Consider the following 27,174-nt stretch of genomic DNA (forward strand, 5'->3'; position numbering starts at 1 on the left):
AGTCTAAAACTGAAATCCGTATCAACTACATGCTCCTGCCCACCCAGTAAAACAAGAACTACTTCTCCCCATACAGAAATACCCAGCAGGGCTGTCCTAGGTGTGGAAAGGCCGGATTCAGACCTGGCTGCTCAGCAGGACTGCCTCCTTCCAATTGGTGTTTCCTCTCCTGAAGAACTGGTGGTTGAACAAGAGAAGCCTATTCCAAGCTCTTAATTATTTTAAGATATTCTAGTGGAAGTGAAATATTTATAAAGATTTACACTGTCCCTTTAATATAAAAACATGGAAGTGTCTCTGAGCACTATTTTATCTTCCAGAGTAAGTTTAAATTTGAAGCCATTAAAAATCATTTCATGTCATGTTTCTTAGAAAAGTCTTGACCATATATGCTGATGCTTCCTCTTCTTTTACAAATATATTTTAGGAGCCGTCCAAGCTGTGATTTTTCTAAACTTGCCCCTCATGTATGATATGATTTTCCAAACACCACAGAAACATAATTTGTCAGTTTACTCTTTATCATAAGGTATTTGTTATCTTCCCAGACTTGTGATTCTAATTGCTTCCAGTTTTAAGAGAAAATTAAGTATGGGCAGCTTTTATGCCTCATCATGGCTTATGTAAAATGCATACCACATAGAAGTAGATCTCCAAAGTTAGTCCTTATGCCGCCTCTGTAGAAAAACAGATCTGTCTTCAATCATTATTAAAACTGTCCATTTCTGGATATGGCATCTAACGATGTGATGCCCATCTAACACAGGCAAGTAAAACATGAAATCATCTAGGTTCATTTTGAGACCTGGGAATTTTATAATGTTCATTCAACTTCAAAATATTGTAAAAAGTAGAAATAATTATTAATACTGACATCCATAGTAAACTATGGAATGATTTTGTGTTACCTAATATTATTTCTTTGTGTAAAAGTACATATTTGATAATATTTTAAGATATTTGTGATGGCAAGATGCCCAACAAATTTATATACTTGGAGTAACTTTTTTAAAATTATTTTTAATTTTTCAACTATAGTTGATATACAATATTATATTGGTTTCAGGTGTACTCCCCAGGGATTAGACATTAAATGATTTACTAAGTGATCACCTTGACAAATCTCATACCCATTTGACACTGTATAGTTATTGTAATATCATTGACTGTATCCCTTATGTTGTACTTTACATCCCCATGACTATTTTGTAACCAATTTCAACAAATTTGTACTTCTCAGTCCCTTCACCTTTTTCACCCATCCCCCGAAACCCCTTCCATCTGGCAACTGACAAAACATTCTCTGTATCTTTTAGTCTGTTTCTGCTCTGCTTGTTTGTTTATTTTGCTTTTTAGATTAATTGTTGATAGATATGTATTCATTGCCATTTTATTGTTCATATTTTTTATCTTTTTTCTCCTTGTTAAAGAAGACCTTTTAACATTTCATGTGTACTGGTTTAGTGATGATGAACTCCTTCAGTTTTTTCTTGTCTGAGAAGCTCTTTACCTAACCCTTTATTCTAAATGATATCCTTGTTGTGTAGAGTAATCTCAGTTACTCTTGGTTCTTACTTTTCATCACTTTAAATATTTCTTGACAATCCCTTGGGGCCTGCACAGTTTCTGTTGAGAAGTCAGCTGACAGTTTATGGGAGCTCCCATGTAGGTAACTGCTTTTCTCTTGCTGCTTTTAAGATTCTCTCTTTGTCTTTAAGTTTTTGCATTTAAATTATGATGTGTCTCGGTGTGGACCTCTTTGGACTCATTTTGTTTGGGACTCTCTGTGTTTTCTGGACTTGTGTATCTATTTCCTTCACCAGGTTAGGGAAGTTTTCTGTTACTATTTTTTCACATGAGTTTTCAATTTTTTGCTCATTCTCTTCTTTTCCCCTTCCAGAACCCCAATGATACAACTGTTGATATGATTAAAGTTGTCCTAGAGGCTCTTTTGGAGTACACACACACACACACATATATAATGAAAAGTTATTATATATTAATATGACTATATAATGTATTCATATATACATATTAATGTATAAATATGTATATATAAGTATATATTTTATACATGTAGTCTGTTCTGATTGGGTGTTTTCTTTGATTCTCGGCTTCATCTACTTTACTATTGATACCCTATAAACTATTCTTAATTTCAATTAATGTATCCTTCATTTCTGACTGGTTCTTTTTATGGTTTCTATGCCCTTTTTCATGTTGTTGAAGTTTTCACTAATTTCCCTGAAGTTCTCACTAAATTCCTTGAGCATCCTAATAACCATTGTTTTGAACTCTGTATCTGGTAGTTTACTTGCCTCCATTTCATTTAGTTCTTTTTCTGGAGATTTCTCCTGTTATTTCATCTGGGACCTGTTTCCTCATCTCTGCATTTTGCCCACTTCCCTGTATCTGTTTCTGTGTGTTAGGTACAGCTGCTGTATCTCCTGGATTTTCTGGTGCAACTTATGCAGTAGGTGTCCTGTGGGTGCAGTGGCACAGCCTCTATAGTCACCCTAGCTGGGTGCTCCGGGTGCACCCCTGTTTGGGCTGTATACTCTGTCCTGTTGTAGTTGAGTCTTGATTGCTGTTGGTGTTACTGGGAGGGACTGACCCAGGCTGATCGGCTGTGAGGACCAGCTGCGACTATATGAAGGAGCTGCTGTGCAGGAGTGGACCCTACAGTGTAGGACTTGCTTCAGTGGGGCTCAAGTGCTCACTGAGTCTGGCCCTTGAGTGTGTCGCTTGTGGAGGTGGTAAGGTTGAGATCCAGCAAGGTCTGAAGCCATCCATTGACTGCACTGGCTCTGGGGCCTCCTGGGAGATATAAGGTCAGCCATTGCCTGTGCCCTGCCTGGGGCCACCAGCATGAGCTACCAGGTGATCTGCAGATGGCTGCTACTTGCACTGGGCTTGAAGATGCCCAGGTGAGGTCAAGCCACAAACCAAATCTTGCTGCTGTTAGTGCTGGGCCTGGGGCCACTTAGCAAGACGTTTGGGGCATACTGAGGCCAGATGTTGCTTTCTTGAGAGCTGTGTTTGTTTGTTTGTTTGTTTTGGAAAGTCTGAAGCATAAGGCAAGAGAGGCTAGTTGTATGAAAAAGCCACTGGAAACAGCTTGATGGGCTAGAAAGTCAGGTGAGGCAGGAGTCTCAGGGAATCACCCCAGTGGGGCAAACAGTGCAAGCCAGATTGATACTCAGATGTGGTGCCCACCTACCCACACTTTTGTCAGGGAAAAAGCTGTCTCCCCAATTCTCACCCTGACACCAGAAAATCAGTTCTTCCCTGTGTGTCCCTGGTGCCTTTCGAGCTGCTGCCCCAGTGCTGGAGCTCAAAGGGAGTGAGTCCGAGTAAATCCAGGCACAGGCCCTTTAAGAGGATCATCTGGGACCCCAGAAGCTCTCCTTCTCACTAAGCCACAATCGGCTGATTTTTACAGTCATAAGTTATGGGGACTTTCTTCCTGGCGCTGAAAGCCTAGGCTAGGAGGCCTGGCTCCTCAGGGGTCATCTCCACAGCCAAGATATCCGTCCGATTTTATCCACTATGTGTGAGTGTCTCCACACCTCCTACCAGTCTCAATGTGGCTGCTTCTTTAAATTCTAGTTTTAGGGCTTACATTCAGCCAGATTTCAAATGGTTCTGAAGGACACTTTCTCTGTGGCTTAGTTGTAATTCTGATGTGGCCATGGGACGAGGCAAGGACTGTGTTTACCTGTGCTGCCATCTCAACTCGAAGTCTGGAACAGGTCGCCCTGACGAAGTGTGGCTCTCTGAGCTGCCTGAGTCGGTGCTCCTGGCCTCGGAGGGTTTCTCTTTAGCGTCTTGATGCTTTGTTGGAACACTCAGATTTGTCCTGCCAGAGTAGGCGCCTCCAGATGTATCTTCATTTCTTCTAATTTTATAGGAAAAATCTTTGCTAAATTTAAAGACTTTAGAAATATTTTGGAAATAGTATCTCAAAATATGCTGGTGATTAGTCCAATTTGAGTTTGTTTTAGCAGAAACTGAAGTATTTATACATTTTTATTGTCAGGAATGTAAAAGGGAGAAACACAAGTTGATAATCTTATTTCTGGATAATTTCCAAGTTTTCATTATGCTAAGGAAGGGTAGACATTGTTTAAGAAATCAAAAGATCCAATATAAAACCAAAAGGCTTTATTCCCTAGCTCTTACTCCCTAGCCCCAAACTCTAACTGATTTGAAAATAAATAATTTAAATTTTTCTTCCTAGAAGGTAAAATATGGCACCGTAATGTAACAGGGCTCCATATTTTAAATCACACTCAAAGCAAAGAGGGACTACAGTTTGATTTTGATAACAGCTCGCCACTCTCAATGCAGAGAGGCTAGTTGGATTTTCTTCACTGCGTGTCCATTCTCAGGGCGTTTTTGGTCCCCTGCACATGGGCCTAGACAATTTGAAGGACTTTGAAAGCAGCCACAGCTTTTTTCTCCCTTTCGTGTCTGCTCTGCAGTATTTCCAGCAGGGAAATTTCAGGCAAAGTGTCTTCTTTTCCTGCATAGGCTACATCTTTCTTATCCTTTGACATGTGGTCAGTCAGATTTGAAGGTTTGGGTTTTGGGATGGTCTTAGCATATTCCAAAGCCTGAAGACATAAAGAAAATTGTATTTGAAATAGGAAGTGAGCCCTGGATTCCTTAAATGCAGTCTAGACTTAGGAAATGCTTATTGATAATATAAGCGAAGACTACTGATACAATAGTGTACAAAGACATGGATGGAAATGGAAACCAAACAGAAAATGCAAATAATGTGGTATAACTTACAGGTTTAAACAAAATAAATTCGCCACATAAGGATTTGCTGTGAAAAAGGGTTGAAAAGGGGACATACAGTTGTAGCTTTCAATGTTTTCTTTATAAAACAGAATTTTAATTGAGTGTTTGAAAGTAGAATTTTCTTGTGTTTGATCTTATTAAAACCAAATTTATCATAAGGCAACATTAACAGGCCTTTCTATCCAAAGAGGACTTGTTATCACTTTAGGCCAAAGACATCAGTGTAGCTGATATAAAACTGCACCTCCATTATTACACCAACTTCTCTTGTTCTCAGGCACTTAGAAATCTAATAAGTCTTTCTTAGAAATTATAAATGATTCTTTCTTCTTTTTTTAGTATACCTATATAGACTTGGATACTGGAAAAGGCAGTATTCTTTTTTTCTGACTGATGTCGATTTTGAAAGGCATTACAATAAAAATAAAATGACTAAATAAGATTTCTAAATCTGCTTTTATATCAGTTTTATATTTTGAAAAGAGTCTCTTGATGGCTAAAATAGGAGTGGATGGTAGGTCCTACAGGGAAAAAAATACCCTCAAAACAGAAAAACTCCAGCCTTCTCAGTTTTGTGTAGGTGACTTTGTATGAATTTCTAATTACAGATTTGTTGCCTTGAATCTCTTCATGAAAAAATAATGAATTGGAGGAAAAAAAAAAGTGGCACCATAAAAACTCAAGTGGATTGAGGTTTTCAAGGTCTGAAGACAAAAGGCAATAAATAAAAAATATGCTGGTCTGGCCCTGGCTGGTGTGGCTCTGTGGTTTGAGCATTGGCCTGCGAACCAAAAGGTCGCCAGTTTGATTCCTGGTCACGGCACATGCCTGGGTTGCAGGGTAGGTCCCTATTCGGGGGCATGTGAGACGCAACCACACATTGATGTTTTTCTCCTTCTTTCCCTCCCTATTTCACAGAAGTAAGTAAGTAAATAAATAAATAAGTAAATAAGATGGTCTGTGAATGAGAACATAAAGTACAAATTCCTAAAGGCACCAAGGGTCCTTTGTCGTCCTCATTGGGACGGAGACAGAGACCTGCTCTGCAAAGCTCCGTGTCTCCACAGAACATACTTCCTGCATGTCAAGACTTGTAGTTGGATGACTCTGACTGAGAGAGAGCATTCTGTGTCTATGAAATCATTTTTCTTGGACAGAGGAAGCTGTATATGATGACCCCTTAGGAAAAACATGGGAGAATAAGTTTGAGAGGAACAACAAAGACTTTTGTTTGACATAGCCACATAAACAGCACGAAAGCACTAACTTCCTTTCAAGCCTTACTCACTCAGTGGTAGAAAATGAAATCAATAGGGGAAACTATCAATCCCAATTCACTAGCAAGTCACCTATTTGATTGTTATGTGTGACAAACTGGGACTACTACACTTAGAAGAAAACCTGTGGATGAATAAAGATAATAATAAACTTCAGGAGAAGTCAAAGGCTGACCCTGTCACGGCGTCGTAGGTATGTGTGCCGTTTTTACATCCGTGTCTGTCAGTGATGAATGGTAGTTAAAACACCCGTGTGTTCACAAACTGGGAAGGAATTCATGACCTCGTGAGGTAATAAAGGTTTCTTTTTAATTCTAATTGAGAAGGTAACTGCATTTGTGAGAATTTCTTACCTTCTGCCGAGAGAGGACCGATTTATTTTCTGTTTTTGTTGTGTGTGGTTTTGACAGAATGGATAGTGCCTTCATGTTGTACTCCTTAACCTGTTTTGCATATTCCTTTTGGTGTATTAATTTCTGCATCTGTTCAGAGAAGCACAGTTACTGGTCCTGCTGGATCACTGGGCTCTCTATTTAAAGCGGCACTGCCTGCAGCGAGCCAGGCCCACTGGCAGCAGCACCGGGGAGACAGCAGGGAAGCAGTTAAGCGATGTTTCTCTGGGAAGCAGTCTCTCTGAGGCAGAACATCTGCACAGCAGCCCACCCAGTGTTCCCTTAACATCGGCTAAATCACATCCAGCCTCTTCTTTGTTGCATTTACCCAATTTATTTTCATTTCTGCGTCTAACTTTGAACTAGACTCTCTTTCTATGCCTTGAGTGCAACTGCAGTTAAAACACATTAAACGGAGATCTGCTTTCCCTCGAGGACAGAGAATAAAGTGGATGCATTTTTCGTGGGTCAGGAAACCCTTACCCTGAGTGTCCTCTCTGTAGCTGCTGCTCAAAATTACCACGATGACTCTGCTGGGAAAGACCTATGAGCCCACAGCCCACCCTCTCCTTTCATGTGTGCAGGCCCCACTCCCCCGTGCGCGGGCCTTCGACACTGAAAGTGGGTGTGCAACACAATACTGGCTAAGTAATTTCATTTTTCAGTCAAAGAATGCCTGGGTCTCTAACTGTTACCAGTGATATTTCAGAAGTGTCTCCATTCAGAGACATTTGAATTAGAACTTGGTTCTGGGGGCATCTTATACATCTTTGCTAAAAGATGGGCCAATCCATGCCTGAAAACACTGGGTGCACACCCCACTCACTTTGTCTCTGATGGACTCAAGGTCAGGTCCAAGGCCTCCCAGCTTCACGTCTCTTTTCTGGTAACCTTTCAGCTTGGAACTCTGAAAACACAGTCATGGAGACAGTTTGTCTTAAGGACTCAAATGCCCCCCACAGGTGTCACTGTGCTGCCTGAGGAAGGGAGGGAGGGCAGTGGAGAACGGTGCACTTCCTGCCAACTCATCCATTTTAATGGTGCTCACTGGCAATAGTTTCTTTGGTATTTTGTAGCTGACTAGCTAACATGTTTTGACTTTTCCACTTCTGCAATTAAAGAATTTGAAATTGTGAATATTATGAATAAACAATTTCAAGTGAGCCAAGTGCTGTTTTGTTAACATTTCAATGTAACATGTACATTACGACCTCACTGCTGCTGCTACTAGTGTGTCTAGTCTCATTCAGTTCACTGCATCAAATCATGGCCCCAGAAGAGGCAATCTGAATGAACCAGGCCAGCACATTACTTCAAATAAGAGCACCCTGTCTAGTGATATTATAATATTCAAAACAAAGTGAATATTTCAGAGTTAAGAGTCTAGGCAGGACCTGTTGAGAAAGTCATATTCAGTGTGATTTGGATATTTTAAAAGGTCCAAATAATTTTATGTAACTGATTAGTATTTTTGTCTTGAAAGGCGCAAAGTAATGTGAGGCAATTTAATTAACTGATTGTGATATTGAGCCCAATAATAGGCAGGAAAAATTCTAATGCTCTCCTGACTATAGGACAGATGAAGACATTTTTCAAACTGCTGCTTTTGGCATTGACACTGACTTGTACTTGCAGCAGATGCCCTTGTGGGGAAAGCAAACCCTTTTTCCTTTGAGTCTGTGAGTTTATCTGGTTTCCTTCCTCAGGAAGGGTAGGAAGGACAATGCCAGAGAGAGGGTTTGGGTGACAGTAACTATCCTGGTGCACATCTCGGTCAGTCGGTGGGAAGAATGGGAGGGAGGAGGAGGAGCCCTGCTAGGGAGGGGGCGCTGCTGCACTGACTCCAGGGAACAACAGGGTACATTTTGGAAGCTTCTGTCAATTAATGATTGAGTCCTAAGATTACAATGTATTTAATGTATCTTTTCCTTAGACAGAATTTGGCAGACAGTCCAGAGACTTAAAAAATATTTTCATCACATTAGATACAGCTACTATATATAATTCCCAGACCTTAACAGTGAACTCATGTCAACACCTTGTACTCTCAGTGGCCTGCTGACTGACCACCTAGCGGTCATGCCCATTAGAGTCTCCACTATCACTTCCCACTGTGGAGGCTTGGACCCAAACACTCTTTTCCCCAGGCCTCCAGCACTGAACTCTGGCCCATGAGGAATGAGGGAAAGTTTTCTGGTTTTTCTGGTTGGAGAGAGGATGCATCTTAGGAAACTTTTATTTGGAATGGTGCAGCCTGCCCCCCCCCCCCACCCCACCGCTTTCCCTTGACCTTGGCTGGAATGTGGAAGTGGTTCCTGGAGTTGGAGCTTCAAAGGCAATCTTGTAGGCGAGGAGGAAAAAAGAATCACTCAAAGACTGGTTCTGATGTTTTGAGTTGTAGAACCATCATGCCAGCAACAACTTTCTTGGAGATTAATTTTAAGAAAAAGAACCCATACTTTTGAAGTAGTTGAAAATAAAAATTCTGTGACTTGTAGCTGAAGGCAAAATTTCTATAGTTATAGAAATTTTCTGTGGTACATCTCTGTGCTTCAAAGGGCCCAAATCATGTATCACATTGGCAGCACTTCTACAGTGCAAGGATTACAAATTCTGTAAATAGAATTTGCTAATTAGAATGTTAAACATTTATAGTCAAAACTCAGTGCATCTAATTCTAAAAGGTGAGAGAAAATCCTTTCCTAAAGAAGCCTTTGAACTAAAATCATTAGCGGCTTCTGTTCAAGATGGTGGTATAGGTAAACATGGCTCACCTCTTCACACATCTACATCAAAATTACAACTAAAATACAGAACAACATCACTCAGGACCATCAGAAATCAAGTTGAATGGAATTCTGCCAACTACAGAATTAAAGAAACCATATCCACCGAGACTGGTAGGAGGGGTGCAGATGTGGAACAGGCTGGACTCTCTGTGGTGGATAAAAATTCCAGAAGGACATCTCGGGAGCGAGGAGTCCCAGCCCCATACCAGGCCCCTCAGCCCACAGTTACAATGCCAGGAAGATAAGTCACCACAATGTCTGGCTGCAAAAACCAGCAGAGATTGAGTTGGTGGAAGAAACTGCAGGATCCACATGCAGTTCCTCTTAAAGAACCCACACATGGGCTCACCTACTCAGACTCACTCCCTCTGAGCTCTAATGCCAGGATGGCAGTTTGAAGGGCACCAGTGACATACTGGGAGAGGCTGAAGTGTCTGGCATCAGAGCAAGCAGAGGCCATTGTCCCTTTTCTGACCCCTCCCCCCATAGAGCCACATAGCAAGCAGGCTTGTGACATATTTGAGACTCCATCAACCTGGCTAACACTTGTTTGACCCAATTTGGATTGTCTCAGAGACTCCACCATACCAAATTTACAGGCCCACCCAAGCTGCTTTTCCATGTGAATGGCTGGTCTTGGCTCTTATATCATAACTTCCTAAATTCTATCAAATAAGTAACAGCTGTCCTCAGTGAGCTCCAGGCCAGGCACCAGCAGCAGCCAAATTAGTTTCACAGCTTGGGTTCACCTGGGAATCTCCAAGGCCAGCACAAGTAACAGCCTTCTCAGGTTGCTTTATAGCTCAGGAAAGGTGACCCTTGGCAAAACATAGGTTGGGACTGACCTTGGCCTATAGCACTCAGGATACCCCAGGGCCAGTGTTATTTTTTCACTAAACAATTTAGCATTACACTGTATTTTCCTATCACTAAATATTTTTGAAAATGTTGTCTACAAAAAATTTTTAAAAATTTAAGTATAGTTGGTATACAGTCTTATATTGGTTGTATTAGTTTCAGTGATTGAACATCTTTATACCTTACAGTGTGATCACCCCACTAATTCTGGTAATTATCTGTCACCATGTGAATTCATCACAATATTTTCACTATATTCCCCTTCCGATTTTCACCTATCCCTTCCCCCCTTTCTTCTGATCATGATTCCTTTGGTCTTTGTTTCTACAAGTCTGGTTTTGTTTTTTTGTTTGTTTGTTTCTATGTTTTGAGATTCCACATGTAAGTAAAACCATAGTGCATTTGCCTTTCTCTGACTTTTTTCACTTAGAATAATACTCTTTAGAGCCATCCATGTTGTTGCAAATAGCAGGGTTTCATTTTTTATTGCTATGTAGTATTCCATTGTATAATACACATGTGTGTGTATGCCACATCTTCTTTATCCATTTATTTATCAGTGGTCACCTAGGTTGCTTTCATATTTTGATTGTGCTAAATAATGCTGCAGTGAACATAAGATACACATATCTTTTTGAGTGAATGTTTTTGTTTTCTTCAGATAAATATCCAGAAGTGAAATTGTGGGGTTATATGATATATCTATTTGTAGTTTTTTGAGGAGTCTCAAATATGGGAATGTGGGTGTGATTCCTAGAGTTGGAGCTTCTGTCACCATGTGACAGTCTGGCAATCTTGTAGTCAGGAGCTACACCAATTTGTATTCCACCAGCAGTATACAAGGGGTCCCTTTTCTTCACATCCTTGTCAGTGTATGTTATTTGTTGACATTTTGATAATAGCCATTCTGACTGATGTGAGATAGTGTCTCACTATGGTTTTTATATGCATTTCCCTGATGATTAGTGATGTTGAGCATTTTTTCATATGTCACTATTTGCAGATAACATGATACTACATATAGAACATCCTAAAGAGTCCACCAAAAAATTAAGAGAATTAAAAAATTCAGCAAAGTAGCAGGATATGAAATTAATATATAGAAATTTGTCATATTCCTATACACTAATAATGAACAATCAGAAGGAGAAATAAAAAATAGTAACATTCACAACCGCATCAAAAAGAATAAAATACCTAGGAATAAACATAACCAAGAAGGTGAAAGACCTATACTCTGAAGACTATAAGACATTGAGGAATAAAATTGAAAAGGATGCAAATAAATGGAGGAATATAACATGGATATAAGGAACCACAAAAGATCCCCAAAATAGCCAAAGCAATCTTGAAAAAAAAAAAAGACACACCAAAGTGGGATGTACACACATACCAATCTCAAACTATAATACAAAGCTATAATAATCACAGTATGGTACAATCAACACAGTATGGCACTGGCACAAAAACAGATCAATGGAACAGAATAGAGAGCCAGAAATAAACCTTAACTTGTACTGTCAAATAATGTATGATAAAGTACAAATATTCATTGGAGCATTGACAGCCTCCTTAAAAAATGAAACTGGACTACTCTATTATGCCACATATAAAAATAAACTTAAAATGGGTTAAAGACTTAAATGTAAAGCCTGAAACCATAAAACTAGAAGGAAACATAGAAAATAAAGTATTTGACATCAGTCTGAGTAATATCTCCTTGGATATGTCCCCTTGGGCAAGGGAAACAAAAGCAAAAATAAACAGGATTGCATCAAACTAAAAAGCTTCTGCACAGTGAAGGAAACCTTCAATAAAACAAAAAGCAGCCTACTGAATGGAAGAATATATTCACAAATGATATATCCAATAAGGGGTCGATATCCAAAATACGTAAGAAACTCGTCCAATTCAATAACAAAAAAAGAAATGGTCAATTGAAAAAGGGGCACGGGACATGAAAAGATATTTCTCCAAAGAAGACATAGACATGAAAAGATGCTCAACATCACTAATCAAAAATGTGATTTTTATGCATAACATTTTATTGTCTAGTTGTAGTTGAATTATTTAGCTATTTCTCTAGATGTTGAACATTTAAGATGTACTAGGGATCAGTATTGTTTGTGGGCCACTCTGATGATTTCTTTGAGATAAATTAAGAGAAGTGAGATTATGGACACAAATCATGAACCTATTTAAGGTTATTAATGAACACTTTCATTAAAAATGTATAAGAATGCTCATTTTGAACAAAATAAGCAAACAAAAAACTAAAACAGACTCATAGACACAGAGACTCTACTGGTGATTTCCAGAGGGGAGGAGGTTGGGGGATTGGTAAAAGAGGTGAAGGGATTATTAAGAAGCACAGATTTGTAGTTACAGAATAGTCACAGGGAGTGTGTAACCAACTATGCTGTACACCTGAAAAATTAAAAAATAAAATACATTTTAAAAATCATATGGTATTCAAAAGCCAAAAAACCAGGAATGCTCTTTTTGTCTAAACCTGCATTACACTGTGTATCATCACATGTTAAAGCTTTTGCTAATTTTTAATAGGTGAATTAACTGAGATCTTATATTTTTGCAACTGCAAATTTGTTCTTTTTCTGACATGCCTTCTGTACCATTGTTTTGCAATGACTAAGGTGCTGTCTATTTGCCAAAGTAAACAAAATAGGAGAAGAGAACCCCACTAGTATCGAAGTCATATATCCAATTTGTCCAAAACGGATGAGAAAGTAATGATCAGTGTCCTGAAATCACATGCTTAGTCTGAAGCGGCTTAACTTGAGTCACTGCACTGACTCACAAAAGACACACTGTGAAGCATGAATAATGCTTGCCACCCCTGGGGTCCCGGTTCTTCCTATCACCTTGAATAAACATATCCTGGCTGTCACAGAAGACAGAGCCCAGGGTCTAGCATAACGTATTGAGAGGAAAGAGTGTAGCCCCAACAAGACTTTCTCCAAATGACATTCACCCCTTTATGGGATAAACTGCTTCTAGCAAAGAGACATTTCTCAGAGGAGAGCGATGGCTCCTAACAGAGTTTGTTCTGGGTGACTGGCAGTGAAAAATCCAGGATTTACGTAACTTTGGTTCAAGTAATCCTGATTGGCTCACAGCGCTGTAAATTTGATCGCTTTCCATCAGAAGTCTTGTTAACAGCTTTGTGAGATATTTCACACACCACAATCCACCCATTTGAAGTTGCACAATTCAATGATTATTTAGCATATCCAGGGAATTGTGCAAACACTACCACAATGCAAATTTAGAACATTTTCATCACCCTAAAAACAAACCCCACACCCATTAGCAATCACTCTCCTTCTCCGCTACAAATCCAGCCCTAGGCAACCACTAATCTACTTTCCATGTCTTCAAAAGGCTTTTATAGTAAAATAATCCCTAGAATTTACTTTGATTTACTTCTCCTTGGCTGTTATAAGACTGAAAGGTCACAATAGCATGATGCCAAAAGAAAAAAAAAATTCAACAATGACAGTCCTGTTAGGTCTCCAAACACAGAGCTCTCAGCAAAGCCCTGAGGATCTACTGCTAGTCCCTGCAGGAGATGTGCGTGCGCGCACGCACACACACGCACGCGCACACACACACACACACACACACACACACACACACACACAGAGGGTTCCCTGGCTCTGGGTGGCTGCTGCTAAGGCCAAACCTGCCCCTCTGAACTGGTGTTCACCACCGATCTCCTTAGCAGATGATGGCATACGGCTTTCCTCATGGAAGATTCTTGGAAGGAACTAATGACACTTCTTCTCAAGCCGGAAGAGTGATTCTTATTGTAAGCTTGGGGCAAAGTGAGTTGGAGCTGGAAATGACACCGGCTGTCCATGAGGGCTGTTTTAGCGCGGACACCCTGTGCCCGCCGTGGGGCACTCCAGGGCTTTCTTCCAAACATTCCTCAGGGGAGCAAATGTGAGAAAGTTACTCCAAAAGAGGACAAACAATGCCCAAATACTGAGGGACAGCGAGCAAAGGAAATCTGCTCTGTGGTTGCTAAATTTAATCCAAGTAAACCTCTTCTGAGAGGCAGTCAGGCAGTAACACCCAGGTTGTCTGTGAGAGCAAACATGAGAGTTAATCGCTGTGGCTCAGCTCCACACAGTCAGCTGTCGGAGAACTCTGTCAGCAGTTATTTTGTGCTGGGTTGTGACAGAGATTTTTGGATGTCATCTCTTGCATTGTGTTAATCTCTTACTGCCTGACGCCTGGATTTAAAGGCATGGGCAATGCTTAGTATTTTCAAATTAGTCACAACAGAACTTCGAGGAGAGGAGGGGGTGATTGGACCTATTATCTTGACAAATCCTCAGATTGTTAATGGGATTCAAGTTGATTACCTTGGAAACCACAAGATTTGCTGACTAGCAAATGGGCATGACCTGGATAGTGATTCCTTCTGTCTGGTGCCCCGGCTACCCGCTGTCCTATACAAATAGCTTGGTTCTAAATCACTTCAGCTTCTGGAACAGCTTAAAGGACAAAGCCTGCTTCTGTGTGCTTGTCCAAAGTGGGCTGAAGGTGTTGGGTGGAGAAAGTGGATATGTGTGGAGATCGTAACATTTCTGAAAGAAGGCAGGAAGAGGGGATTCCATGGTGGAAGGAGGGGTTAGGAAGCAGTAACTAGAAGCTCTTTTCTTTCTCCTGCCTGCCCTCCCATGCTCTGAGATTTCCAGTGATACACACTGTCTCTAGGGTACGCCCCTCTACCTTTCCTCAGTAAAACTTAAATTCAAATTATTAAGAGAAGGAGGAAGGGAAACTAAAATTTAGCTGATGTCTGTTCTTTGCTAGCTAAGGCTTTAATACATTATTTAATATCCTTAGCATACCAAATCTGCAAAAAGGAAGGACAATTCTGATTGTGCCTATGAGGAAAGAAGGGGTGCAGGTGGATTAATGATCTGCCCAAGTCACGGAGCCCTGCAGTGACGGGGCAGAGACGAGGCCTCGGGAATGGCTGAGCCACCACTTCCACTGACCCTGCTCACCATGTGTTGACGTTAAAGCTTGCATTCTCTTTTTTCCTTTTTTGATGGTTAGAATTTGTTAGCAACAAAGCATTTTAAACTAAGGTATTCACATTGTTTTGTTAGACATGTTACTGCACACTTAATAGATGGCAGTGTGGTGTAAACAAGTTTCACACACGCTGGGAAATGCAGCCATCCATGTGAGTGACTTGACTGTGATGCTCGTGGGGTTGCCTCAGCCTAAACCGGGACCCCAGGTGCCTGGCTGCCCTGCCCTGCCCTGCCCATGAAACCTGCTTCACTTGTAAAGTGCTTGGAAACAGTACTAATGGTGCCTCAGAACGTACCAGGCAATGATGTTTCTGTGGGAAAAAGTGACTTGTGATCCCAGAAACATATCTCTGCGTGTTTACCGTGAGACAGGGGACACTGGCTCCATGCCACCAGTTGCAGCTCCCAGCCAGGCAGGAGTGGGACCCCAGCAGAGCAGAGGCCTCCGGCAGCAGTCACATCTCAGCCCAGGCCTGCCCTCCTTTTCTCTTCAATAGCACCCACCTCTCTTCCAGGCCAGCTTCCCCTTCCCTTCAAAGCCGCCCTTTTCTCTCTTCCTTTGGGGGTCCCACGCAAGGGCCCACTGACTCTGTGATCCCCTAACTTTCTGGAATGCTTGGTGTCTGCCCACGCACCAACCTCACCATAGTCAATGCTCTCATGTGTCCCTCCCCAGACCCACAGAATAAAGTACCCGTCTTCACATGAGAAACAAGGTCTGCCAAAACCCCTGCCCACCTCTGAACACCCCTCAGCACTCTGGGCCCCACTGCAGGGACAGCAGCGCTGGAGCGCTGCCTGTTCCCGGGTGCCCATGCTGTCCCCAGCTTCCACCTGCTGAGCAGTCTTTCTGCTTTTGTAACCTGTGCATCGTCCTCTCCGACGCAGCTCACAGTCATGTCCTGAACCTCTGCTCAACCCCCAGGCAGGGCTGTGTCCTTCTCCACACTCACCACTGCTCTGTTTGCTCCCTCCGCTCCCTCTCTGAATTGCACCATTATACTGAGGCCGTTCACACATGTGTCTCCCTGGTTCCACATCACCTGTAAACTTCTGCTGGGGACGGTCATGGCTCCTTCTCTTCACATCCCAACACAATCTCTAGCCAGAGTTCAACAAGTATGTGTCAAACTGAAGTAAGAGGGGGGGGATTTCCTAAAACTGTGTGTAGTGCAGGCCCCTCTGGACGAGCCCCACGCCCCCAGGTTGCTGAGTCTGTTGTCTGCCATGGGTCACAGCTGAGTTTCTCCCTAAGAACGGCACTCGGCCAAATGGGAGCTGCTGTGCCCAAAGGTAGAGCCCTTCCCCAGGGGCATCTGTAGCCAAGGGCTGGCCCGTGTAGGGTCAGGAAATCTGGGTCCCTCGCCTTCAGGGGCCGTCCCAACTTCAGAACCCGTGTAGCTTTGACTGAGGCACATGTGGCACCTGCAACAACACAGTGCGCCCACTCCCTCTACAGCCCTGTAGGCCTCTGTCCTCACCCATGGGAAGCAGCTGGCAATCCCCACCCCCTGCATGCACATCTCTGTTTCAGGGTCTCTCCCCAGGGACCCAACACACCACAGGCCTGCTGCTTCCAGCCAGCTCTGCCCATGTTGCCCTGTGACACGGAGTGCTGTTTCCAGCCTTTTCCTGACTATGTGACACTAGAAGCAAGGGATCTTCCCAGAGGGGATTTTACTACCCGTAAGGGCAGAGAAATACAAAGGCTCCTTCAGTGCCCCTTTGTTTCTCCCTGGAAACTTTTCCCTTTGCCACCCTTCCCTGTAATGTCCCTTATTTAACAATGTAGCCCTGATCAGAAAGGTTTAAGTGCACAAAGGTGTAAGTCACAGTGAATCTTACTGGGAACAAAGAACTCGGTTAAGATTGGCAAGCATTTCAGAAGAGAGCCCAGTCCTTGGCTGCCCTGTGTACTTGCCTGCAGGAGCTGTGAGATTAGGGCCAGGAGGCATTCTCGGGTAGGAGGCCATGTGGGTGGGAGGGAAATACTCAGCAGCTGGAGCTTTCATTGCCCCAGCCCAACTTCCTCTTATTCTTGGCTCTGAGACGATACCTGGAGACTCAGCGTGGACTGGGGCTGAGGAGGGTGGGGGGAGCTTTTCTGGACATGTGACATTTAAGCTTGTGCCAAAGGGGGACTGTTGCCTCTGCAAATGTAGACCCTTCCCTGACATGAAGCACAAAGGAAGTGGGCCCAGGCATCCCTGATAGAAACCACTTTCAAGAAAAGAGGAGGAAAATTCCAGGCAGTAGCAAGGGCTCAGTAAAGGACTTCCTCAGGACGTGGACCACCCTGATGATGTGGCAGCAGCTCAGTAGTGACCATCCTGATTGCAGGGCTCTAATGATGGGAATGAAAATCAAGGTCCATCTATATTATCAAAACTAAAAGATTACTTGGTAAAAGGCTTTTATTACCTTAACGCTCCTTTTTCTATGCTTTTTCCCTTTTTCCAGTTGAAACAGATAGCCTTCAGAATTGCTACGACTAATTTTCATTTGGTGTCTTTGGCTTTTCTCTGAGTTGAGTTGGGATTCACTTTCTATTCTTGACAATATAGGTGGGAAGGTGACACTGGCCAAGGTCACTTCGTGCGGCTGCACCTCAGTCAGCTGCAGCAAGGCGTGCTCATGCTGCTCCATGACCTGGGCAAGCCGCGAGTCTGGAGACACGCTCGCAGGTCGGCTGTTTGAGGAAGAATGGAACTTCCTTAATGAAAAAAAAAAAACATAATTCTGTTAATAAAATTTGGATAGGCACATACCAGAAAAGTCTTTTTTTTAATGTATTTTATTGATTATGCTATTACAGTTGTCCCATTTCCCCCCTTCTCTCCCCTCCACCCTGTACCCCCTCTCCCACCCACATTCCCCCACTTTAGTTCATGTCCATGTGTCATACTTATGAGTTCTTTAGCTTCTACATTTCCCGTACTATTCTTGCCCTCCCCCTATCTATTTTCAACCTACATTCTATGCTACTTATTCTCTATACCTTTTCTCCCTCTCTTCTCCTCCCACCGCCCTGCTGCTAGCCCTCCATGTGCCCTCCATTTCTGTGTTTCTGTTCCTGTTCTAGTTGTTTACTTAGTTTCTTTTGGTTTTGCTTTAGGTGTGGTTGTTAATAATTGTGAGTTTGCTGTCCTTTCACTATACATGTCTTTTCTTTATCTTCTTTTCTTAGATAAGTCTCTTTAGCATTTCATAAAATAAGGGCTTGGTGATGATGAACTCCTTTAATTTGACCTTATCTGAAAAGCACTTTATCTGCCTTTCCATTCTAAATGAGAGCTTTGCTGGATAGAGCAATCTGGGATGTAGGTCCTTGTCTTTCATGACTTGGAATATTTCTTTCCAGCCTCTTCTTGCCTGTAAGGTCTCTTTGGAGAAATCAGCTGACAGTCTGATGGGAACTCCTTTGTAGGTTACTGTCCCCTTATCTCTTGCTGCTTCTAGGATTCTCTCCTTCATTTTTACCTTGGCTAATGTAATTATGATGTGCCTTGGTGTGTTTCTTCTTGGGTCCAACTTCTTTGGGGGCTCTCTGAGCTTCTGGGATTTCTTGGAAGACTGTTCCCTTTGCCAGATTGGGGAAGTTCTCCTTTATTATTTGTTCAAATACGTGCTCCATCTGTTGCTTTTCCCCTTCCCCTTCTGGTACCCCTATAATTCGGATGTTGGAATGTTTAAAGGTGTCCTGGATGCTCTTAAGCTTCTCCTCGATTTTTTGAATTCTTATTTCATCATGCTTTCCTGCTTGGTTGATTCTATCTTCCTTGTGGTCCACTGTATTGTTTTGAGACTCAGATTCCTTCCTTTCACTATTGGCTCTCCTCCGCGTATCTTCCTGCATCTCTTTTATGGTAACCTGCATCCTTTCATCTAAATTGCACCCAAAATCAACCAATTCCGTGAGCTTTCTGATCACCAGTGTTTTGAACTGTGCATCTGATAGATTGGCTATTTCTTGGTCACTCAAAAGGATGAGTCCTGGGGGACTGATCTGTTCTGTTGGAAACATGTCTCTCCCTGTCTCCCCTTTTTCTTTCTTTTTTTTTCCCGGTCTGGTTGCTCTTGTTATGGTGGGGGGCAGAGCCTTAGGTGTTCACCGGGGCTGGGCACCCTGGTCGCTAGATTGTGACGTTATATGTGGGGGCGGGGGCGGGAGTGGGCGGGGACAATGGCAGTAGTTCCGTTCTCCTGGGCTCAGGCCCTTCCTTGGGATCCTGGGCTGCAAGCTCTGCCCTGGTCCACAATCACTGCCCCACAGGGTCCGCCAGCCGCAGCTTGTGTACTCAGGGATCACCGCTGCATTCTTGCGCCCTGGATGGCTGTCCCACCGATTTCGCGCCAAATTTTCCCTGACCTCCGCCGACCCGCGCCAGCCCCGCACCCGCCTGGCTCATCTTCTCCTCCCAGTCTGGATGTACGGGTCTACTTCAACTTCTTGGCTGTCCAACTGCCATTGAGATAAATCCTGTCAGTTCTGAGTGATATTCTATCTGTAAATTATTGTTGTTCTAATCTTGGTTGTGCGAGGAGGTATGGTGCGTCCACCTATTCCTCCATCTTGCCGGAAGTCTCCAGAAAAGTCTTTATAAACCATTATTTTGATGTATTTATTACTTCATAAATCAAATAGTGACTATTAGCTCAACTTTTTCATAAAAACACTTCTTTCTTATCTTAAAATGCTCTGTTTTTTTTTCTTTATGATATTTGGCTCTCATTTAAAACTTTCCTTTAATGCACTTAAAATAGAAAAAAAGCCACAATTTTGAAAAACTAAAGAACTTCCCACTCCAAAATATCTAAAAATGTTGGATTAAATTAAACAAACATCCTTTGTAATATATAGTTGAATTTGTTAAAGGAGCAGGGACTCTTCAAAGACCAAAAACAAAACAAAAAAAAAACCCACCCTAAAACTAAAGCAGATTTTGCATAAGGTGATGGCTTCCCTAGAGAAAGTTTTGGACCTAAAAGCCTGAGTTCTGAGATTTAACCCTGCACTGGATATGTGAGACCATGGCCCCATGTGGGGCAGAGTCAGAACTGAGATGCCTGTAGGAAGCCTGTAACCCTTGAAGAGCTACAGTATGAATAAAAAAACAAGTTCTTCCTCCCACACTGTATATTGCACTGCAGGGGGGAAACAGCCCAGGCTGCTTCCATGGGCAAGAAGGCTCTGCAAACAGCCCAGGAGCATCCATCCTTGTGGTGGACGCCTAAGGAAACCATACTGCACAGTTTACAGGGGTTTCTTGAAACATGGTGGCTCTTTCCATGACTGTCATGACTGGCCAAGATGGGCAAAAAAGGCTCCCTTTGCTATGATCTATAAATATTGATTGATGCTGATGAGGTCATTCTTTTTAATATTTGTTCATTCTTTTAATTGCTAGAAAATTGGTGACCAGAAACTCATTTTCTGCTTCCATCCAACTGTACTTGTTTCAGTCAGAGTAGGGATTTTAACACCCCATTGACATCAATAGATTGATGTTCTAGACAGAAAACCAACAAAGACATGGTAGCCTTAAATGACACACTAGATTACATGGATTTAATTGATATCTTCAGAGTATTTCATCCCAAAGCAGCAGAATATACATTCTTTTCAAGTGCACATGGAACATTTTCTAGGATAGACCATGTTAGGACACAAAACAAGTCTCAATAAATTTAAGAAGACTGAAATCATATCAAGCACTTTCTCTGACCATAATGGTGTAAAACTAGAAATCAATCACAAAAAAAGAACTGAACAACACACAAAGACATGGGCTAGATACCATGTTACTAAACAATGACTGGGTTAATACTGAGATCAAGAAAAAAATAAAAAGATTCCTTGAAACAAATGATAATGAGAACATAACCCAAAATCTATGGGACACAGTTAAAGCAGTCCTAAGAGGGAAATTCATAGCATTATACATCTATCTCAACAGACAAGAAAAAAACAAATAAACAACCTAAATTTACACTTAAAGGGACTAGAAAAACAACAACAAACACAGCCCAAAGTGAGTAGAAGGTAAGAAATAGTAAAGATCAGAGAATAAATAAATAAAATAGAATCTTAAAAAAATATATAAAAGACCAATGAAATCAAGAGCTGGTTCTTTGAAAAGATAAACAAGATTGACAAACCTTTAATTAGACTCATCAAGAAAAAAGTAGGACTCAAATAAAATCAGAAGTGAAAGAGAAGTAACAACTGACACACAAAAAAAAGGATTGTAAGAAAATATGATAAACAACCATATGCCAACAAATTGGACAATCTGGACAAACTGAATAAGTTACTAAAAACATAAAACCTTCCAGAGCTGAATCAGGAAGAATCAGAGAATCTCAACAGGCAAATTACAACTACTGAAATTGAAGCAGTAGTCAAAAAACTCCCAAACAAACAAAAATCCTGGACCAGATGGCTTCGCAGAGTTGTATTTTATCAAACATTCAAAGAACTAACACCTATCCTTCTCAAACTATTCCAAACAATTCAAGAGGAAGGAAGACCCCCAAGCTCATTTTACATAGCCAGTATTATCCTAACTCCAAAACCAGATAAAGATACTATGAAGAAAGAAAAGTATAGGCCAATATCCATGATGAACATAGATGCTAAAGTCCTCAATAAAATACTAGCAAATTGGGGACTTCCGGCAAGATGGAGGAATAGGTGGATGCACCGTACCTCCTCGCACAACCAAGATTAGAACAACAATAATTTACAGATAGAATAACACCCAGAACTGATAGAGGATTTATCTGAATGGAAGTTGGACAGCCAAGAAGTTGAAGTAGACCCGTACATCCAGACTGGTAGGAGAAGACGAGCCGGGCCGGCGCGGGTCGGCAGCGCACGGAGGTCGGGGAAAACTTGGCGTGTAATCAGCGCGACAGCCATCCGGCGCACAAGAATGCAGCAGTGGTCCCTGAATATGCAAGCTGCGGCTGGCGGACCCTGTGGGGCAGTGATTGTGGACCAGGGCAGAGCTTGCAGCCCAGGATCCGAGGGAAGGAACTGAGATCCCAGGAGAACGGAAATACCACCATTGTTCCCTCCCATCCCCGCTCCCGCCCCCGCCCCCACATATAACGTCACAATCTAGCGACCAGGGTGCCCAGCCCCGGTGAACACCTAAGGCTCTGCCCCCCACCATAACAAGAGCAACCAGACCGGGAAAAAAAAAGAAAGAAAAAGGGGAGACAGGGAGAGACATGTTTCCAACAGAACAGATCAGTCCCCCAGGACTCATCCTTTTGAGTGACCAAGAAATAGCCAATCTATCAGATGCACAGTTCAAAACACTGGTGATCAGAAAGCTCATGGAATTGGTTGATTTTGGGTGCAATTTAGATGAAAGGATGCAGGTTACCATAAAAGAGATGCAGGAAGATACGCGGAGGAGAGCCAATAGTGAAAGGAAGGAATCTGAGTCTCAAAACAATACAGTGGACCACAAGGAAGATAGAATCAACCAAGCAGGAAAGCATGATGAAATAAGAATTCAAAAAATCGAGGAGAAGCTTAAGAGCATCCAGGACACCTTTAAACATTCCAACATCCGAATTATAGGGGTACCAGAAGGGGAAGGGGAAAAGCAACAGATGGAGCACGTATTTGAACAAATAATAAAGGAGAACTTCCCCAATCTGGCAAAGGGAACAGTCTTCCAAGAAATCCCAGAAGCTCAGAGAGCCCCAAAGAAGTTGGACCCAAGAAGAAACACACCAAGGCACATCATAATTACATTAGCCAAGGTAAAAATGAAGGAGAGAATCCTAGAAGCAGCAAGAGATAAGGGGACAGTAACCTACAAAGGAGTTCCCATCAGACTGTCAGCTGATTTCTCCAAAGAGACCTTACAGGCAAGAAGAGGCTGGAAAGAAATATTCCAAGTCATGAAAGACAAGGACCTACATCCCAGATTGCTCTATCCAGCAAAGCTCTCATTTAGAATGGAAAGGCAGATAAAGTGCTTTTCAGATAAGGTCAAATTAAAGGAGTTCATCATCACCAAGCCCTTATTTTATGAAATGCTAAAGAGACTTATCTAAGAAAAGAAGATAAAGAAAAGACATGTATAGTGAAAGGACAGCAAACTCACAATTATTAACAACCACACCTAAAGCAAAACCAAAAGAAACTAAGTAAACAACTAGAACAGGAACAGAAACACAGAAATGGAGGGCACATGGAGGGCTAGCAGCAGGGCGGTGGGAGGAGAAGAGAGGGAGAAAAGGTATAGAGAATAAGTAGCATAGAATGTAGGTTGAAAATAGATAGGGGGAGGGCAAGAATAGTACGGGAAATGTAGAAGCTAAAGAACTCATAAGTATGACACATGGACATGAACTAAAGTGGGGGAATGTGGGTGGGAGAGGGGGTACAGGGTGGAGGGGAGAGAAGGGGGGAAATGGGACAACTGTAATAGCATAATCAATAAAATATATTAAAAAAACACAAAATACTAGCAAATTGGTTCCAGCAATACATTAAAAAGATCGTACACCAAAATTAAGTGGCATTTATTCCAGAGATGCAAGTTTGGTAAAATACCACAAATCAATAAGTGTGATTCACTACATAAACAAACTGAAGGATACAGACCACATGATCATATCAATAGATGCAGGAAAACATTTGATAAAATCCAGCACCCATTTATGATAACCACTCTCAGGAAAGTGGGAGTACAAGAGACATACCTTAATGTAGCAAAGTCCATATATGACAAACCCACAGCCAACATCATACCACTGGGCAAAAATCATAAGTGTTTCACTTAAAATCAGGAACAAGCCTGGAACAAGCTTTCACCACTATTATTCAATGTAGTACTGGAAGTCCTGGCCATAGCAATCAGACAACAGGAAGAGGTAAAATGCATTTAAATAACTCATTATTTGCAGAAGATATAATACTAAAGACAGAAAACCCTAAAGACTCTACTAAAAAACTACTGGAATGAACAAATGAATTTCATAAAGTAGTAGGATACAAAATTAATATCCAGAAATCAGTTGCATTTTTATTTACCAATAATGAACTATCAGAAAAGGAAACTAAGAAAACAATCCCACTTAAAACTGTATTAAAAATACCTAGGAATAAATTTAACCAAGAATTTAAAACACCTATGCTTGAAAAATTGTAAGACATTGAAGAAGATACAAATAAGTGGAAGCACATACCATGTTCATGGATAGGAAGAATTAACATCATTAAAATGTATATACTACCCAAAGCAATCTATAGATTCAACTCAATTCCTATCAAGACACCAATGGCATATTTCACAGAACTAGAACAAATGTTCCAAAAATTGATATGGAACTACAAAAAAAATAACCCTGAAGAGCCACAGAAATCTTGAGAAAGAAAAACAAAGTTGGAGGAATCATGCTACCTTATATTAAAATATACTACAAGGCCATAGTAATCAAAACAGCATGGCACTGGCATAAAAACAGACATATAGATCAGTGAAACAGAATAGAGAGCCAAGAAATAAACCCCCACCTTTATGATCAACCAACATTTGATAAAGGAGGCAAAAACATACAATGGGGTAAAGATAGTCTATTCAATAAATTGTGTTGGGAAAATTGGACAGATACTTGCAAAAGAATAAAACTAGACCACCTTCTTACACCGCACACAAGAATAAACTAAAAATGTGTTAAAGGCTTCCTTAAATGTTAGACTCAAAACTATAAAAGTTGCAGAAGGAGCCCTGGCTGGTTTGACTCAGTGGATTGAGCGCCAGCCTGTGAACCAAAGGGTCGCCAGTTCAATTCCCAGTCAGGGCACGTGCCTGGGTTGTAGGCCAGGTCCCCAGAGAGGGTGCATGAGAGGCAACCACACATTGATGTTTCCCTCTTTTTCTCCCTCCCTCCCTCTCTCTCTAAAAATAAATAAAATCTTTTTTAAAAGTTGTAGAAGGAAACATAGACAGTAAAATCTCAGGTACTTCTTGTAGCAATATGTTTTTCTGATATCTCCTCGGGCAAGGGAAACAAGAACAAATAAGGAAATGGGACTACATCAAACTAAAAAGCTGTTGCACAGTGAAGGAAATAATCCACAAAATGGAAAGACAACCCACTGAATGGGAGAATGTATTCATCAATGACACATCTAGTAAGAGTAAAATATTCAAACTTTATAAAGAACTTATACAACTCACCATCCAAAACATAATCCAATTAAAAATAGACATAGCAAAATAGACACTTCTTTAAAGAGGACATACAGATGGTCAATAGACATATGAAAAGATTCTCAATATCACTAATCATCAGAGAAGTTTACACTGGAACCATAATAACATACTGCCTCATACCTCTCAGAATAACTATCATTAGTAAATCAGCAAACAAATGTTGGCAAGAATATGGAGAAAGGGGCACCTTCATGCACGTTTGGTGGGAATAAAGATTGATATAGCCACTGTGGAAAGCAGTATGGAGTTACCTCAAAAAATAAAAAATGAAACTGCCTTATGACACAGCAATTCTACTTCTAGGAACACATCTGAAGAAACTCAAAAACACTGACTTGAAAGACTATATGCTCCCCTATGTTCATTGAGGCACTATTTATAATCGTCAAGATCTGGAAGCAACCCAAGTGTCAATCATTAGATGAGTGGATAAAAAAGTTGTGGTACATTTACACAACGGAATGCTACTTGGCTGTAAAAAAAAAGGAATTATCATGTTTTGCAACAGCATGGATGGACCTGGAGAAAATTATGCTAAGTGAAATAAGCCAGTCAGAGAAAGGCAAGTACCATATGATTTCACTTATATGTGGAATCTAATGAAGAAAAACTAACAAACAAAACAGAAACACTCATAAATACAAAGAACAGACTGACAGCTGTCAGAGGGAAGGGTGGATTGAGGGTATAGGTGAAAAAGGTAAAAGGATTAAGCAAAACCAAAAAAAAACCCCAAACTCACAGACGCAGACAACAACATGGTGATTACCAGAGGGAATGGCTAGGGGGTGTGGGGAGGTAGAAGACAGTAAAGAAGGGACAAATGACTTAAGGTGGTGAACACAAAATATAATATATAGATGATGTATATAGAATCGTACATCTGAACCCTATGTAATTTTATTAACCAATGTTACCCCAATAAGTTCAATAAAAAATAAAATAAGGAATAAAATGTCATTGATTCTATATAACAATAATAAAAGTAATGATTAATTTAGGAGATATACGGTTCTGGATAAGACACTGAACAAAGATAGTATGAAAGGCAGGAAGAGTGATAGGGTAATAACAATACAATGATTCTGAGTTTGTTCTGGAGAAGAATAGGTATATTAATTTAACACCAGACTAGTTAAGTATGTAAGTTAAAAAAAAAAGAATAGAATGTTAAAGGACCTTATCTAAGAAAAAGAAGATAAAAATATGAACAATAAAATAATAAACTCACAACTATCAACAAATGAACCTAAAAGAAAAAAAAAACAACAAAAACAAAAACTAAGCAAACAACCAGAACAAGAACAGAATCAGAAAAATGGACATCACGTGGAGGGATTTCATTGAGGAGGGGGAAGGAAGGAATAGGAGGGAAAAGGTACAGAGAAGAAGCAGCATAATTAGTAGGCATAAAATAGATGAGGAGAGATAAAAATGGTATAGGAAACAGAGGACTCAAAGAACTTATATGTACAACCCATGGACGTGAACTAAGGAGGGGAATGCTGGAGGGTTGGGGGACAGCATGGAGGGAGAATAAAGGGGGAAAAATTGGGAAAACTGTAATAGTGTAATCAATAAAAATACTTTAAAAAAATAGACAAATATATATTTCCGAATCAGTACAGGGAAAAAGTAACAACATTCTATGAGTTCGATAGCAGATATAAAAGGAAGATGCATAAAAAAGGATGACAAGGAAGGACAGATTTAGATGGTAAAAATAAATCCAA

General features: G+C 41.1%; 1 protein-coding gene across 3 annotated transcripts in view; it reads right to left on the bottom strand.

Annotated features, from left to right (window-relative positions):
* Positions 1–4,418: 4,418 nt before the first annotated feature.
* Positions 4,419–27,174, bottom strand: part of JHY (junctional cadherin complex regulator) — an 89,299-nt gene continuing 66,543 nt past the window's right edge. For 2 of the 3 annotated variants that reach the window (XM_045860358.1, XM_045860356.1), the window contains 5 exons: positions 17,625–17,910; positions 15,802–15,812; positions 7,305–7,383; positions 6,440–6,568; positions 4,419–4,616 (listed from right to left, as the gene is read on the bottom strand). In XM_045860358.1, coding sequence (XP_045716314.1) covers positions 4,419–4,616; positions 6,440–6,568; positions 7,305–7,383; positions 15,802–15,812; positions 17,625–17,910 — 703 coding nt within the window. Of the gene's footprint in view, positions 4,617–6,439; positions 6,569–7,304; positions 7,384–11,711; positions 11,721–15,801; positions 15,813–17,624; positions 17,911–27,174 lie in introns of all 3 variants that reach the window. The other variant, XM_045860357.1, reaches the window with a different exon arrangement.

This window comes from Phyllostomus hastatus, unplaced genomic scaffold, assembly GCF_019186645.2.
Source record: "Phyllostomus hastatus isolate PE091 unplaced genomic scaffold, TTU_PhHast_1.1 phas_scaffold_193, whole genome shotgun sequence".
Lineage (NCBI taxonomy): Eukaryota > Metazoa > Chordata > Mammalia > Chiroptera > Phyllostomidae > Phyllostomus > Phyllostomus hastatus.